We start from the raw sequence: 14,385 nt of genomic DNA on the forward strand, positions 1-14,385 counted from the left end.
CTTCAAGACTCTTGCTCCACATCGTTTAAAGGAAGGGAGGAAGGACGGACATGATGCAGTCAAATGCTCCACTCAGGTGTGTGCACAGTTGCAGTCCAGGCTCATTGGGAATGTTACTGTAGCTACATTTCTGCAGAACCTGAAATATGTTGCTCCTGATACATTTCACTGCACTTTTCAAATGATACATCACACTTGTCATGAAGAGAACAGGCCTATGAGTACAAAATGGTTGCAAAGTGATATTATGCTGCATGTAGCAATTTCGAAGCGAAATGTCCTGTATCTGTCCGTATATAGTATTTAAATTTTCTTTGAAACAGTTAAACATGACTGCAGCAATGTTTTATTACATTCGTTTGATTGTACGTATCACGCCAGTTTACATTTCTGGTGAGTGCCACTAAAAGAATAATGCTCTATCACGTTGAAAGGAACGTACCACCTATACACTAAACTTTACCCTAAACCATATTGATATTGTGAGAAAAAGCAAATGTGAGATAAAAACACATGCCATTTTATCTTCCATCTACAAGGCTTTGAGCTCGTAGATGACTCGTGACTCATGTTTCAGGGACTTGTACCCAAGTGCTCCACATGGAAGTGCAACGCTATACCAGGTGAGCTACTGAGCAATTTTACAATGTCAAAAAAGACAGATAAGGAGCTGATTATGTGATGCAAACATTAAAATGTATTTGTTTATAAACAAATCGTAACATAGTATGGTGCAAGGAACTGTGCAAAAGTCTTTATTAATCAATATTTTGCTTCTGTAATCTTAATTTGTGTGAAAAGGAACAAAAGTTTTTGGTGTTTTACTGCCTCTAATGTTCATTTCACCTGGAAAATGCAGCGAATTGAATTAATCTGTAAATTTTTGCAGTTATGCAGAAATGTAGGCAGTCACTTATTTCCAATTAACCTGGGTTGTATATTTGTGGTCATGCTGTATTCAGTCACACAACAACCATGTGCACACGAAATCTCACTTCATTCACCGTAGCAAGTTTGGCCTAATTAATAGGACACAGTAACACTGCGTATGCAACACTTGCCTATGAAGTAATGAAATCGGGCACAATGTGTTGACACATTACACTTTGTCTGCAGACAAGGCTAGTGGAGTAGCAGTCCGCCTCTTTTATATGATGGATGAACAAGTAAGACGATTTATTTGGTGTTCTGTTGTATAAAATAGCCCTTGTTTTTTGTTCATCTTTTGCTTGTCCGAGTTTTAGAATGGATTGTAGATAAATTGGTCTAGGCAGAATAGCAACAGTGACTGTGGCAACAATTCTAAAATACTTATTATTATGAGTGGTGACATTTTAAAATGTCCATCTCAGTACTCTGGATTTTTAATGATTTGGACGGAAGTGGCCTGCTGAAGCAAAATTCTGTGTGAATATGTGTATTGCTGGTTATGAGGGAGCCTACTCATGTTTGGTTTGCTTCATTTTCTTTGCTGTACTTCTACACTGAATGTTTTTTTTTCTGACTTTTTATTTTATTATTATATTATATGCCATGGATCTGCACAGAACTAAGTGTAAGATGAGACATTTTCTGAAAAAAAAGCTGTTTTTGACCTTTCAGAACAGGCCTCCTGTAACGTGGGTTTCTGGGTTTTGTTTCATGTTCATGTTTTCATTTCTTTTATTTTGGAGTTTTGTCATGGTTCCTGTCTAGTCATGTGATTTCCTTGCCCTCTTGTTATCCTGCTATTGGTTCTTTGGTTCATGTGTCATGTTCTTATTAGGTGCGTTCGACTTGAACCATGGCTACAGATGGCAGTCAACGAGAGTAGCAGTTTGCAGTCGGGGGTGGAGTTGAAAACAGAGCTGTCAAGCCGGACAATTTTTGCTCTCGTTAGTGACGCTTGCACGGTGTTTGCATACTCTATCACAGATGAAGTTAATTAAATGCCATATTTGTCAAATACACAGACGTTTCAGAAACGTTTTCATGAGCAACAGATATACTGATTATATACTGCTTAATACATCGCCATCTGTTCAAGAATAAAGTTCAATGTAAATATGTACAATTTAAATACTAATAAAGTGGGTGTATATTTGCTTTCATCAGTGTTTTATGATAAACGTGACTCAATATGACATTTCGACTACAGTAAAAAAAAACATTTTTTGTGACCATTAGGCCTATTGGAATTGAAAAATTTAGAATAAACCCGAAAAACTCGTAATTGTTGTAATGCTGGGGAATCTGGCCAATCGTGAAGCAGCTGTGTCGTCATCAGCGCTCATGCAGCTGCTCTGGAGAAACTGTGGCGGCTGACGGTGCGTTCCAAATGGGATATATCGCCCTCCGAAGGGCACTTCGGAGTGAAAACAATCATGGCCGCCATATTGAAGGGTCGTTCCAAACCAAAGTGCTCAAAACTGGCCACTTCAAAGGGCCCTTTGGAATGAAGGATTTCGAAGGGTACAACTGATGGACACTTCGGGCTCCCATGATCCTTTGCGCAGATTCTTTGCATGATGACGGTGCCTCCGTGTGGGCACGTGAAGATGACGCAGAAGGGCACTTCAAGAAACAGTTGTTTGGTCTCCTACACCCTTCAACCCTTCGAAGCTCTCACTCCGGAGGGTAAACCCTTTGAAGGGATTAGGGCATAGGAATGAGCCCTTCCGAATGGAACGCAGGGTGAGTCAGCCGGCTGCTCTCAAAACACTCTCGCGGTACTTTGATGCCACATGTGACAGTGACGTGGCGTTGGCACCGTCTCAAGTCGGACAAAATTTCTAACCGGCTTGCAATGCTTCAAGTCAGATTAGGCTTGTTCGACTTCATGCAGTGCCATAAAGATCAGCTGCCGCCTGACAAAAGCAATGCATTCTGGTTAGAAAATTTGATCACATGTGCCGTCAAAGTACCGTGAGAGTAAAATGAGACCAGCTGCCTAGGTCAGGCGCTGCAGTTGTTCAAAATCGGCTGCGAAAGCCTTGATGATCACACTTTATTCTCATTGGCCAGATTCTGCAATGACAAGGACAACATGTTGCGTATTTTTCTTAGACAAGTTCCTGTATTACCGATATTGATACTTAAGACTATTTCAATAACACCTTTTGCTGTCCATAAAGATTTTCATGCAAAAACATGGGATTTCAATTGCATCCACTTCTTCTGCTACAATAAAGGCAAAAATCGTGTGGTCTGCCATGAATGACGTTGGTTCAGCACAATACGGAAAGCACTCCACAACTGGAGTTCATCTCGAACAAGCCTATTACGATCAATCTGCACAGTGCTGCATGAAGTCAAACGCGCCTATTGGTTGTATTAGTCATGTGACTTGTCTCTCATTGGTTGGTTCTTGTCACGCGACCTGTATTTTTGTGATATAAATAGCCCTCATGTTGCCTTTGTCCTGGGTCAAGTATTGAACTGTGTAACCTGATGTTGGTGAGTTTGTTTCTGTTCATGTCAAGTCAAGTCTGATCATGCCTGTTCATGCCAAGTCACGTCTGTTCAAGTCTGTTCATGCCAAGTCTATTCAAGTCAAGTCTTTGTTTGTATTTGGTATTTCACCTTGAAGCTGCACTTGGGTTCATCACAACTCGCGTTCAGTGGACTATTCGTTACACCTCCATGATGTTAAGATGATGTTGATGGTTGCCAGGGTGTTTATAAGATGTTCTGAGTGATTGCTAGAGTATTCTGAGTGGTTACTTATTGGCCCAAGTCTCTATAAGTACATTTACATGCAAAGTTAAATGTCTAAGTAAATATGACACAAGTGTAATTGAATATTTGAAGAATTCATTCACAATGCACACCATGCGTCTTTTGAAGTTACCATACAGTACAATGCTGTGGGCTATTTTAGTTTTAAATTTATTCAATATTAAAAAAACGAATTATTGCTTCAGTCTGACTGAAATCAGTTTGGACCTTGGCTGCTGTAGCAGGCTGAGCCAGAGGGTGTTTAGCCTGTGTGGAAAAATAAATGTAGATTCTATACATAAGTGCAAGCAAAAATACACAGAGACAGACAACAGGGTAAAACAAGAATAAACACTGGCAGTGTTATTACAAAATGGAAGAATTTGACGGAATGTTTTTCAGTCATTTGCAGAGTTTCTTCTGGACCGTTAAACTAAACTAAACTTCAAGTTAAAAGTATCCCAGACTTTTTAAGGAAATATGAGGCAACACAACTGTCTTTAGAATAAATTAAGAAATGTAAATGCATTTTTTTGACCGCCAAACAGACTGATTTCTGAAGGATCATGTGACACTGAAGACCGAAGTAATGGGTGCTGACAATTCAGCTTTTGACATCACAGGAATAAATTACATTTTAAAATATATTAAAATAGAAATGGCCATTTTAAATTTTATTTTTACTGTATTTTTCACTCATGCAGCCTTGTGAACATCTGTGTTCTTTATTTTTAAAAAAATGATATATATATATATATATATATACAGTATATAATTCAGTCTCAGTGACTCATCCTGTGGGGTGTAAGGGAATAAGCTGAATCAGATTTAAGGTCATTTAGATCCTTCAAAGACTGCAGATACCTTCAGCCAGACATCCTAACAACTCAGCCTTGCATCTTGGCTATTGAACTTGAACTCTAAGCAGACTTAAGCCTCACTGTATGTCCAGCCAGCAGGGAGCTCCATAAGGAACCCGCAACCTCCTCTGTGGCTCTCCACTTCAGCACCACTTATCTTTAGTTCAGCAGAAAGGAATGGGGAAGAGAGTGGATAAGATTTAGACACTTTGCTTATTGGCCAAGAAATGAAGCAGCCAAAACATGGGCACTGTCCTCACATAAAACACAGGGGAATTTGATGTCCCTCGCCCTCTGATCCTACCTCTGCCCGCTCCTCTTTAATCATGGGTCTCTTGTTAGGGCCCGAGCACCGATGGTGTGAGGACCCTATTGGAATTGCTCCGTTTCTTATTATTCTTCCGCTTCTTCTTCTTCTTCTCCAAAGTGAATCGCATTTTTGAGGGCCTAAACATGCTCCAAAACTCATGAAACTTTGTACACACATCAGAACTGGCGAAAATTTACATCTGATATGGGTTTCAGAATTGGGCGTGGCAAAATGGCTCGATAGCGCCACCTATAATATTTCAACGAAGTGCCCCTCGAGCTACGTTTCACGTACATGTACGAAAATCGGTACACATGCGTAACACACCATTACCTACAAAAAAGTATCTTGGTACAAAACCCAAAACCCAACAGGATGTACGTTATTTTGAATTTACTGTACAATTTTTGTGCAGTTTTTGACATTTCCAGGCCTCGTACTTTGACGAACTCCTCCTACAGTTTTAATCGGATCATCTTCAAATTTGGTGAGGGTCATCATAAGGCCTTTGTGACGTTAAATTGCGAAGATTTTTTTATTTTCAGAGCCAAGAATGTTTAATTTGGCTCGTTCTCCGCTCCGTGTTTCCCAGCATTTTGGTTAGCGTGCCATATTGAAATTTCATTATGATGCCCACAAATTATGTCCCATATGTTCATGGGTCTTGTGCTCCACTCACTCCCTTGACTATTAAAAACTATTTCAAAACATGTTCCGCTGCTATGCACATTTGGTTTTTCAGAGGACAAACTTTTTAAATATATTTTTTTTAGTTTAAAAGATAAAGAGAAAGTAAAAAAGTACATGTGCACTCACAGAAAACAGAAGTGGTTGCATTTGCCCTTGCTTGACCGTTAGACTTTCCACTGATCCACTTATAATGGAGTTCAGTGAACCAGCTTGAAGAACGCTGGAGGCTTCAGAGTATGTGGACCTGTCAGGCTTAACCATTACCATTAAAATACCATATAGTTTCTCACATCTGTATATCGCAAAAGATGTGCTGACCCTCCCAGTTCACTGAGCTTTGGCAAGGTTTCCAAAAAGTCAGCCCGTGCAGATAATTACTGGGAAAAAGCGCTACAAAACAAAAACTTTTTTCTTTTAGCACATTTTTCTGTGTTTTCAGTTTATGCATGTGTGTTGTGTGAGAGACTGTGTGTGAGTGACAGTGATGGAGAGGTAGAAAGAAAACTTGTGAAGAAATTTCAGCACTTTTCTTTCTCAGTATCTCTTTCTGCATGTCCGTCTCTCTCTTTTATACTCCTCCATACAGCTTTGGAGAGACACATCTCTCGCTGTTCTCAATTTCAAGCATTCACTCTCTCTTTGGTGACATCTCTGCATTGCAGACCATATTGCTTTCCTGCCATTAAACTTCATTCCCGTCACACGGTGATTTATCAACATCAGTGTAGTGTATAGACATATTCAGAGCATATTCAAAACGGTATGCTTAAGTAAAAAATCTTTTGTGAAGCAACTTCCTCAATCAAGTCGAACTTCAGTCAAGAGTGAAACCTCTTAATGAAGTGGGATGCGACTAGCTAATTAGCCCATTAAAATAAATTAAGTTATTAAAGTATTAATGTTCCTTCTATATATCCAGCCCACATCAAATTAGGGTTTTCTCCCCGGTCATTTCTCAGAGCATCAATCGTTTATTAAAATGCAGATATGCATGTCAGGTGACCCAACACTACACTGCTGAATGCCATATTTGCACTAATGCAATTTACAGCTCTGTCTATTGGTAAATTGTGTTTGCTGTGAAGTCTAAATGGCATGTTTCCAACTCTAAATCGAATGTTTTTGCATTGATCCCACTGGTTGTTTTTCTTTGCTTATCTAGAGCCACCACGAGGGACATGTGTCTGTCGTTGATGAGAAGCGTGTTGTGGGCTTGTGTCGTTCATAACAGCCACCTTCTTTAGTGTCGGGCCAGGTTAATATTATTACAGAGCAATTGAGGAGATAAATCTCTAATTGAAATTTGAATGCAGACCACCGCAGACAGATCGCCTCTAGCCTAACGCAGCAGGGAGGGAAGAAAAAAATCAATGTGTATTAAAAAGGACGCTGCACAAGGCAATTAACAGCTCCTCCGCAACTTGTTGTTGTAGTTTCTGGAGGGGCCGGTGAGGCATATCGTTTGAGACCAACGTCATTGCATTGGGTCACTACTTCCCATAGGGCTGTTTGTTTCTTTAGAATTAATTACCTCCGTCAGAAATATAAAGTTACATCTTGGTCGACTGACCTTTATTCAATCTTAAAAGAATAATTGACCCAAAAATTAAAATTTGCTGGAAATCTACTCACCCGCCTCAGGCATCCAAGATGAGTTTTTTCTGAATGGGTGCCATCGGAATGAGAATCCAAACAGCTGATTAAAAACATCACAGTAATTCACAAATAATCCACACAACTCCAGTCCATCAATTATCATCTTGAAAAGCTGCATTTGTATAATAAACAAATCTATATCTAAGACATTTTTAACTTCAAACTATTGCTTCTGGCTAAAATATGAGTCTTCTATCCATATTTCTTCATTGAAAAAGTTGTCTCATCTGAATCAGGAGGGAAATATATATAGTTCAGGCAAATCAGTCCAAAACGGTTCTAAACAAATATTGTTTAAATATACATCTAAACAAAAATATGTATTTTGAAGTTAGAAGACATCAGGGTACTCATATTTTGGCCAGAAGCTGTTTGTAGGTTATTGTGGTTGTTTTATCTGCTATTTGGACTCACATTCTGACGGCACCCATTCACTTCAAAGAATTCATTGGTGAGGAGGTGATGTAATGCTAAATTTCTCCATATCCGTTCTGATGAAGAAACAAACACATCTACATCTTGGATGACCTAAGGGTAAGTAAATTTTTAGCAAATTTTCATTTTTGGGTGAACTGTTCCTTTAACACCCATTCTTTATCATTACTGTTGGTCTAGTAAGGTTCTATACTGTATGCTAACATAAGTTAATCGATTAGGTGTCAAATTGAGCCTTATTATTTTACCTTACTAGTTTTCACATTTTAGAATTCTAGCAATAGTACCAAAGCCAAAACGGCTGCGTGTAAATATGTATTTTAAAACCAACAGCATGTTTAGTCTTTTTAAAATCAAATGCATAAAGCATCAGCCGGCACTAACATTTCAAGGCTATTATTTGAACAAGACGGCATTTAAAAATAGTTTTCCAACTAATTCATGCAGTATCATGTTCAGAGTACAGAATGTGAAGACATGTCAAGTTCTTTCAATTCAATTTTAAAAAATATTGTTTCAATGCAGCTTTACAGAAATCATGCTTTTAACCATTTAGAATAAACCAAAAAGCAAGTGTGCGATAGGAAAAGAAAAAAAAAAGATGGAGATAGCATTATTTATTACATGTACAGTATATATGCCGTATTATCTATTATACAGTATCTAGTTCCTCTGTATGTGTAATGTTAGTCATATATTTACTGAATAAATTAAACTATGATATGCAAGACAATATGTGTCAGCAAACAACTCATTTCAAGTCATTTTGTTTTTGCACCTTTTTTTTCTATCGCACACTTGCTTTTGGTTTATTCACTGAAGGGTCAGAAGCATGATTTCTGTAAAGCTGCATTGAAACAATATTTGTGTAGTGCTTTTTAAAATTGACTTGAATGGACTTGACATTTGCTCGCATGTTCCTCACAAATTTTCTTTAGTTTCTGTACAGTTTTTCCCCCTGTCACTTAGCCTATAATGTAACAGATTGTTCTGTCTATCTAAAACCATACTTACAGTACAACACTTGAGCAGTGGTGTTGGAATGCTGCTGCATTCCTGAGGATTTATATTCTATGGGAGTTACATAACTTGTTTGGTCTGAAATAAAGTAAAACTAAAACATCTAACATTATATCACAATGCAAATTATATCTAATATGAATATAACAACTTTTATTGCGATTAACCTGTATGTGCCTTCCCAATAGTGATTTATAGGTTGACATACATTATACATATGAGGAGCATAAATTCGGTCAGTGTGTCCTAAAGTACTGTAGTGCAGATTAACGTTATGAAAGCCACATATAAATTTGTCATTGACCAGGATTATTTCACTTTCCTGTGCATGAGCATCGTCTGCTATAACCGTCCGTCGTGCACTTTGTAGCCTAACCCCCCCCCCCACACACACAAGTTGCTTAAGCCAAATAAATACTCAATCCTATAGGAAAGAGTCCCCTAGAGCAGTGGTTCCCAATCCTCGAGAACCCCCAACACTGCACGTCTTTGGTGTCTCTCTTATATGACACTCACATTTGAGGTCTTGGAGTCTTCACTAATGAGCTGATGAGTTGAATCAGGTGTGTTTACATAGGGAGACATCTAAAATGTGCAGTGTTGGGGGGTTCTCCAGGACCAAGATTGGGAACCACTGCCCTAGAGGAATCCCTGACTTGTCCAAAGCCCCGCCCCTCGCGCGTGGCGCTGTCCATCACACTAGTGCTGCTCTCTGAAACTCCGCGAGCTCAAGCGCGCCCGAGCAGATCGCTGCTGAAATCGCGAGGCGACGTTCTCCAGGACCAAGATTGGGAACCACTGCCCTAGAGGAATCCCTGACTTGTCCAAAGCCCCGCCCCTCGCGTGTGGCGCTGTCCATCACACTAGTGCTGCTCTCTGAAACTCCGCGAGCTCAAGCGCGCCCGAGCAGATCGCTGCTGAAATCGCGAGGCGACGGAGGGAAAGTTGTGCTGCTCAGACTCTGGAGGATCACCGTTCAATGAACGAGGAGCGAATTCACGCACCATGAACACTGTCGCTTGAGAAAAGGAAGAGTGCTGTAAACTTACAATCATGTTTTGGACTATTTTGTTGCCATATTGTGTGACTTTTGTGCTGGGAAATAAGACCGACGAACGAATACCTTTCTTCCACGGGCATGTGTTTGAGAACTCTCCACCTGGCTCAAAAGTGAACGGACTGAGTATCCCGGTGAAGCGCATCGATCCGCAGCGATGGTGCGCCAAGTCCGGGATGCACCTGAAACTCCTGGGGGACAGGAGTGAAGATTTCCAGGTCTTCGCGCACCACAAGCGAGGACACATATTGCTGAAAACCTCTAACGTTCTCGATCGAGAGGAGCGCGCTGAGTATCTCCTCAGTCTGGCGCTGTGCTGTCAGAGCTGCGCTTCAGCCGTGCGCGTCGTGGCCGAAGTTGCTTCAGTTAAAGTGGACGTGCTCGACACGAACGACCACGAGCCCACTTTCCAACACGCAGACGTCAAAATAACTTTGGACGACGCCACGGCCCTGAGGTCGGTGGTGTACACGGTGAAAGCGGAGGACATCGACAGCGGCAAAAACGCCGAGCTCATATACTACGCGCTTCCTAGAAACGGCAGTTTCTATGTGGTGCCCAAAACCGGCGACATCCTCCTCGTGGACTCGATTCTGGGTCTCGCGCAGCCCATAAAGTTCAGCGTGTTTGCGCGAGACCACGGCTGGCCCGCTCGGACCAGTCAGAATATGGATGTAGAGATAAGTCCGCGCCAATGGCCAGCCCTTCCTCAGATCGATAACGGACTCTCGAGAAAGTCCCGCTCCGTGCCGGAGCCGGTGCTTATCACCGTGTCCGAAGACGCGAGTATCGGCTCCGTCATAATGAATCTACACCCGGTGAGGTTTCAGTCCGCCAGTTTTGAGCTGATTCACCCGGACGCGGATAACTCTCCCGTCACCGTGAGTCGGGACAGCGGAGATTTGGTTATATCAAGACGGCTCGACCGAGAGACGCAGCCGCTAGTGGAGATAACTGTAAAAGTACAAGATAAGCGAGGTGAGTGCGCCGTGACTAATCCAAATATCTCTGCAATACGACTATATGCCCCGGTCCCTTTCCCACCTGTACAGTGCGTGCCACTGTCTCCAGCGCGTGCTGGCAGATTTCACCTGAACACCCCAAAAAATTACGCGCGCCTCCATGTACCCGAATCCTCCTCCTCTTCTCTCAGACTGAGCACGTCATATGCAGCTTCCCTCATTACAGATGTACAAAGTTCACAGGAATCAAAGTTTAATTATCACTCGGCGGTAAAGGCCGGCGTGTAATTGACACGTGTCAAGGCGCAGATGAAACCATGGGTGCGCTGCTGCATGAACGAAACACTGTGATGCTGAAATATATTCATACACACCTGGGTGACAAATGGAGAAACTTAACATAAAATGATAATTTAATTTATATTTGTATACTGTAAACCTTGTCGTAGGATTTACTGTGAATTATGACAAATGCTTTGTTTTCAACATCAACAGCATCTTTACATCTCTTTGACTTGTGACTATAATTTTGGTATTTTCTACTCAATTTTGTGAGAATGTAACTGGATTTTCTTAATTGGTGTTTAAATTCAAAGTTGTCAAGAAAAAGTGCCATGCACTTATCACTGCAGGTTGGCAGCAGTTTTACAATTAAGCTCAAGTTTTAAATTTCAGCGGGTTACTTTGTTCATCACATCACGATTTTCTTCCCTCATACCTTGGGCTTTAAATAATTCCTCTCCATTTAAACGGGTCATTCAGTCAGTGTTCAGCATATTTAAATCTCTCTGTGTGTGTGTGTGTGTGTGTGTGTTTGAGGGCGAAAAGCAGGGAATTTGGTATATAAGGTACTCACTTGGGCCCTCTTACAGAAGCATATCATACTTCTGTATTCACCTGTAATTTTGTCCTTTGCGTTGCAGGTGAACCCTGCACATCAAGCTGACTTTTGGCATGAATCTGGGGTGATTTAATCCTTTTTGAGTTGGAGATTGTGCTCTACTTTCCTTCATCTGCTTGCATTAGCTATGTAATCCCATCTCATTCACTTTCTCATTTTGGGGATTTAAGACTGGCAGCGCAGTTAGAGGAAACTGCAGGGAAGATGAGGCGTTTAGTGGAATGTGCTCATATTTGAGCAGTTGACCGGGCATGATTTAGCAGTCTGTGATTTAATTAGTGTTGGTTTGTTAATCAGGGACTTTCTGCTTGCTGGACCTGCGGCTCTGGAGCCGCTTTTTTCTTCGTGTTCCTAGCATATGTTCAAGGGCGCTTGTTTGTGCATGTGGGGATGTTTGCAGGTCTGTGAATGTTGTGCGGTGTGCGGCCCTCTGTGAAAGCTTAGCACAAACAATGAGGCCAAACAGCTGGTTTTAATCAGGAGTGAGAAGAACGTCTGCTGACCTCACATTTGCCTGTGGCTCTTTGGATGTAATGAGCATTCAGGTAACCACATGTATTTAAAAGATGGGGATTTTTTTTCTTGTGTATTAAATATATTTTTATCTTTCCTCTTCTTTAGCTTTGGATATTGCATTTGCCTCCCCTATCAAGCTCTTATATATATATGGAACACATCATATTTCCTAAGAGAATGAAGTCAAAATTGTCTTTTGAATTAGCTGAACATCATTCATTATTGAAATTAAGATGCAAAATCCAGTCACAAAGTGATAATTTATCATTTGAACAAATCTCTAGGCATATACGCTGCAAAACAAAAATCTTTAAACAACCACAACCTTGCAGAGCAATTGACGACAGCATTCTGAGGCAACTTTAAAACCTCAAAGCTATACTTTGATCTCCTCTTCATCGGTTAAACAGAAAACTTTTGAAACATTTGAAAAATGCCAAGTATCTGCCGATATATCGGTCGACCACTAATCAAGATATATTTACTTGGGATGAAAAATAAAGACAGTTGAAGTCTTGTTTTTTTTTGTCTTCCTCATTTGAATTTAGTAGATTCTGGCAGATTTGTTCTTGTTTTAGTTGTAAATTCAACTTTATTTGAATCAGTTTCACACAAAACAAGACTTGTTATCTTCTGTCATTTTGCTTCTCACTGTATCTTGATTTTAAAATGACAAAAAAAACAAAGAGGTACATTACATTTTTGCAGTGTGATAAAGATCTGTTGTATTTTCAAATTGTTACTAATAGAACTCATTGTATGCTCCCTAGAAATGTACATTTAGGCCTAGAGAATATATCGACATAATATTTTCCCTGTTTTTACTGTTTTTCATCTTATCAACCTTTTCATCTTTTCATCTCATTTATGAAATGTACCTTCATAAAACCCTGTATAAGCCAAAAAATACTTGCAACATTATACAATATTTTAACTAATTTTGCCAGATCACTAAAACATATGTAATGTTTATATACCAATCTACTGAATCAGATTTGTACCTTAAAATGTATTTAGGCTAGTACTACCTTGATGATACAGGTGTTTTAGCAAATAACAATCGTAAGTGGCCTGTTCATAACTCCAATACACACAAAGCCAAAACACCATCCGGGTAAAACACATGATACTGAATTAATACAATAAACATTAACTCATAGAACAAATATAACACCAAAACACACTAATGTATGCTACTGATTACAAAAACGTATACAAAACTATTTAAATAAAATGAAATCATGCATGATATGTCAGGCAGGGATTTCTGGGAATGTCCTTTTACTATTTTCCGTAGATTAACTCCCCAAACTCTTAGTTTTTACTTGCAAAAAGCGTGTGTATTTTTAACCGTATGTATAAAGGAAACTTGCTGTTAACCAATCAACAGGTTTATACTATGTAATTTTTACATAAAGACTAAAATGCTAAGCATTTTTTTTTATGTTGAACACTGTTCAACATTTTGAATCTAAATGATTAGATTTTACATTTGCATTTAACAGTGCAAGTATACATAACTGATGTGCCTGTGTCTTAATAAATCTTCATAAATGTAAATTATTCCAGACATCTCTCTTCCTACAAATCACTCCATGCATCTTCCTTTTATGTGCATGCTGATGTGTTGCGTCTGTAGAATCACTGAGCAAGTCTGGGTAATTTGACCAAACAGTCCAGTCTGAGTTGTTTTTCTGGGTCTTTCCTTCCTGTTCCCCCTACATTTCTTCCTCCCCCTACATCTTTTTCCTCATGACCCTTCAGCTTTCTTGTCAGAGCACGTCTGATGCTGCCATTCTTTGTGTTATCAGTGCTGTGGGATCAATTAACCCGTGCACAGAGGATGCTGATAAATAGTTTGTGTGTGCTTGCGTACAGAGCCAGTATTTGTGTGCAAACCAATGACAGACTTCGAATCCCAATCTCAACAGCGCAGTGTAATCTTACTTTAGAGATGTCATCGGCTGTCTTGCTCAAGCCCTCTTTCTCTCTCAATTAGACATGATGGAGTCGAGCTCCTTGTAATTCAGTGCAAGTTTTCAGATTGAAAAGAGATTGACACTAGCCTATTCTTCCCTCTCTCATGCAGCTGGTCTAGAACACTCTGCTCTTAGTCATTTGCGTTGTCTATTTCGTTAAGGTGGCAGATATGCAGTTTCAGACAATGCACACGCATTTCTATTATCCTTGCACGTGGAATATGACCCAGGTGTCTGAAGCCACAGTTTTTTCATTAGACCAGCAAGCAGGTGTTTTGCAAGGGAGATTCTGAGCCCCATTCT

The 14,385-nt window shown here is 40.1% G+C and overlaps 1 protein-coding gene and 1 long non-coding RNA gene across 2 annotated transcripts in view; both read left to right on the forward strand.

Moving 5' to 3' along the window:
• Positions 1 to 7: 7 nt before the first annotated feature.
• LOC107572393 (uncharacterized) lies at positions 8 to 3,227 on the forward strand. Its single transcript, XR_001607334.1, has 3 exons — positions 8 to 76; positions 1,766 to 1,874; positions 3,171 to 3,227. It is a non-coding gene; the product is annotated as an uncharacterized lncRNA (long non-coding RNA).
• Positions 3,228 to 9,588: 6,361 nt separating this feature from the next.
• LOC107572394 (protocadherin Fat 2-like) overlaps positions 9,589 to 14,385 on the forward strand; it is a 161,539-nt gene continuing 156,742 nt past the window's right edge. Inside the window, exon 1 of the mRNA XM_016258831.1 lies at positions 9,589 to 10,702. Coding sequence (XP_016114317.1) covers positions 9,721 to 10,702 — 982 coding nt within the window. The 5' untranslated portion in view covers positions 9,589 to 9,720. The remainder of the gene's footprint in view (positions 10,703 to 14,385) is intronic.

The sequence above is a fragment of the Sinocyclocheilus grahami genome, unplaced genomic scaffold, assembly GCF_001515645.1.
Source record: "Sinocyclocheilus grahami isolate Dianchi unplaced genomic scaffold, SAMN03320097.WGS_v1.1 scaffold1744.1, whole genome shotgun sequence".
NCBI lineage: Eukaryota > Metazoa > Chordata > Actinopteri > Cypriniformes > Cyprinidae > Sinocyclocheilus > Sinocyclocheilus grahami.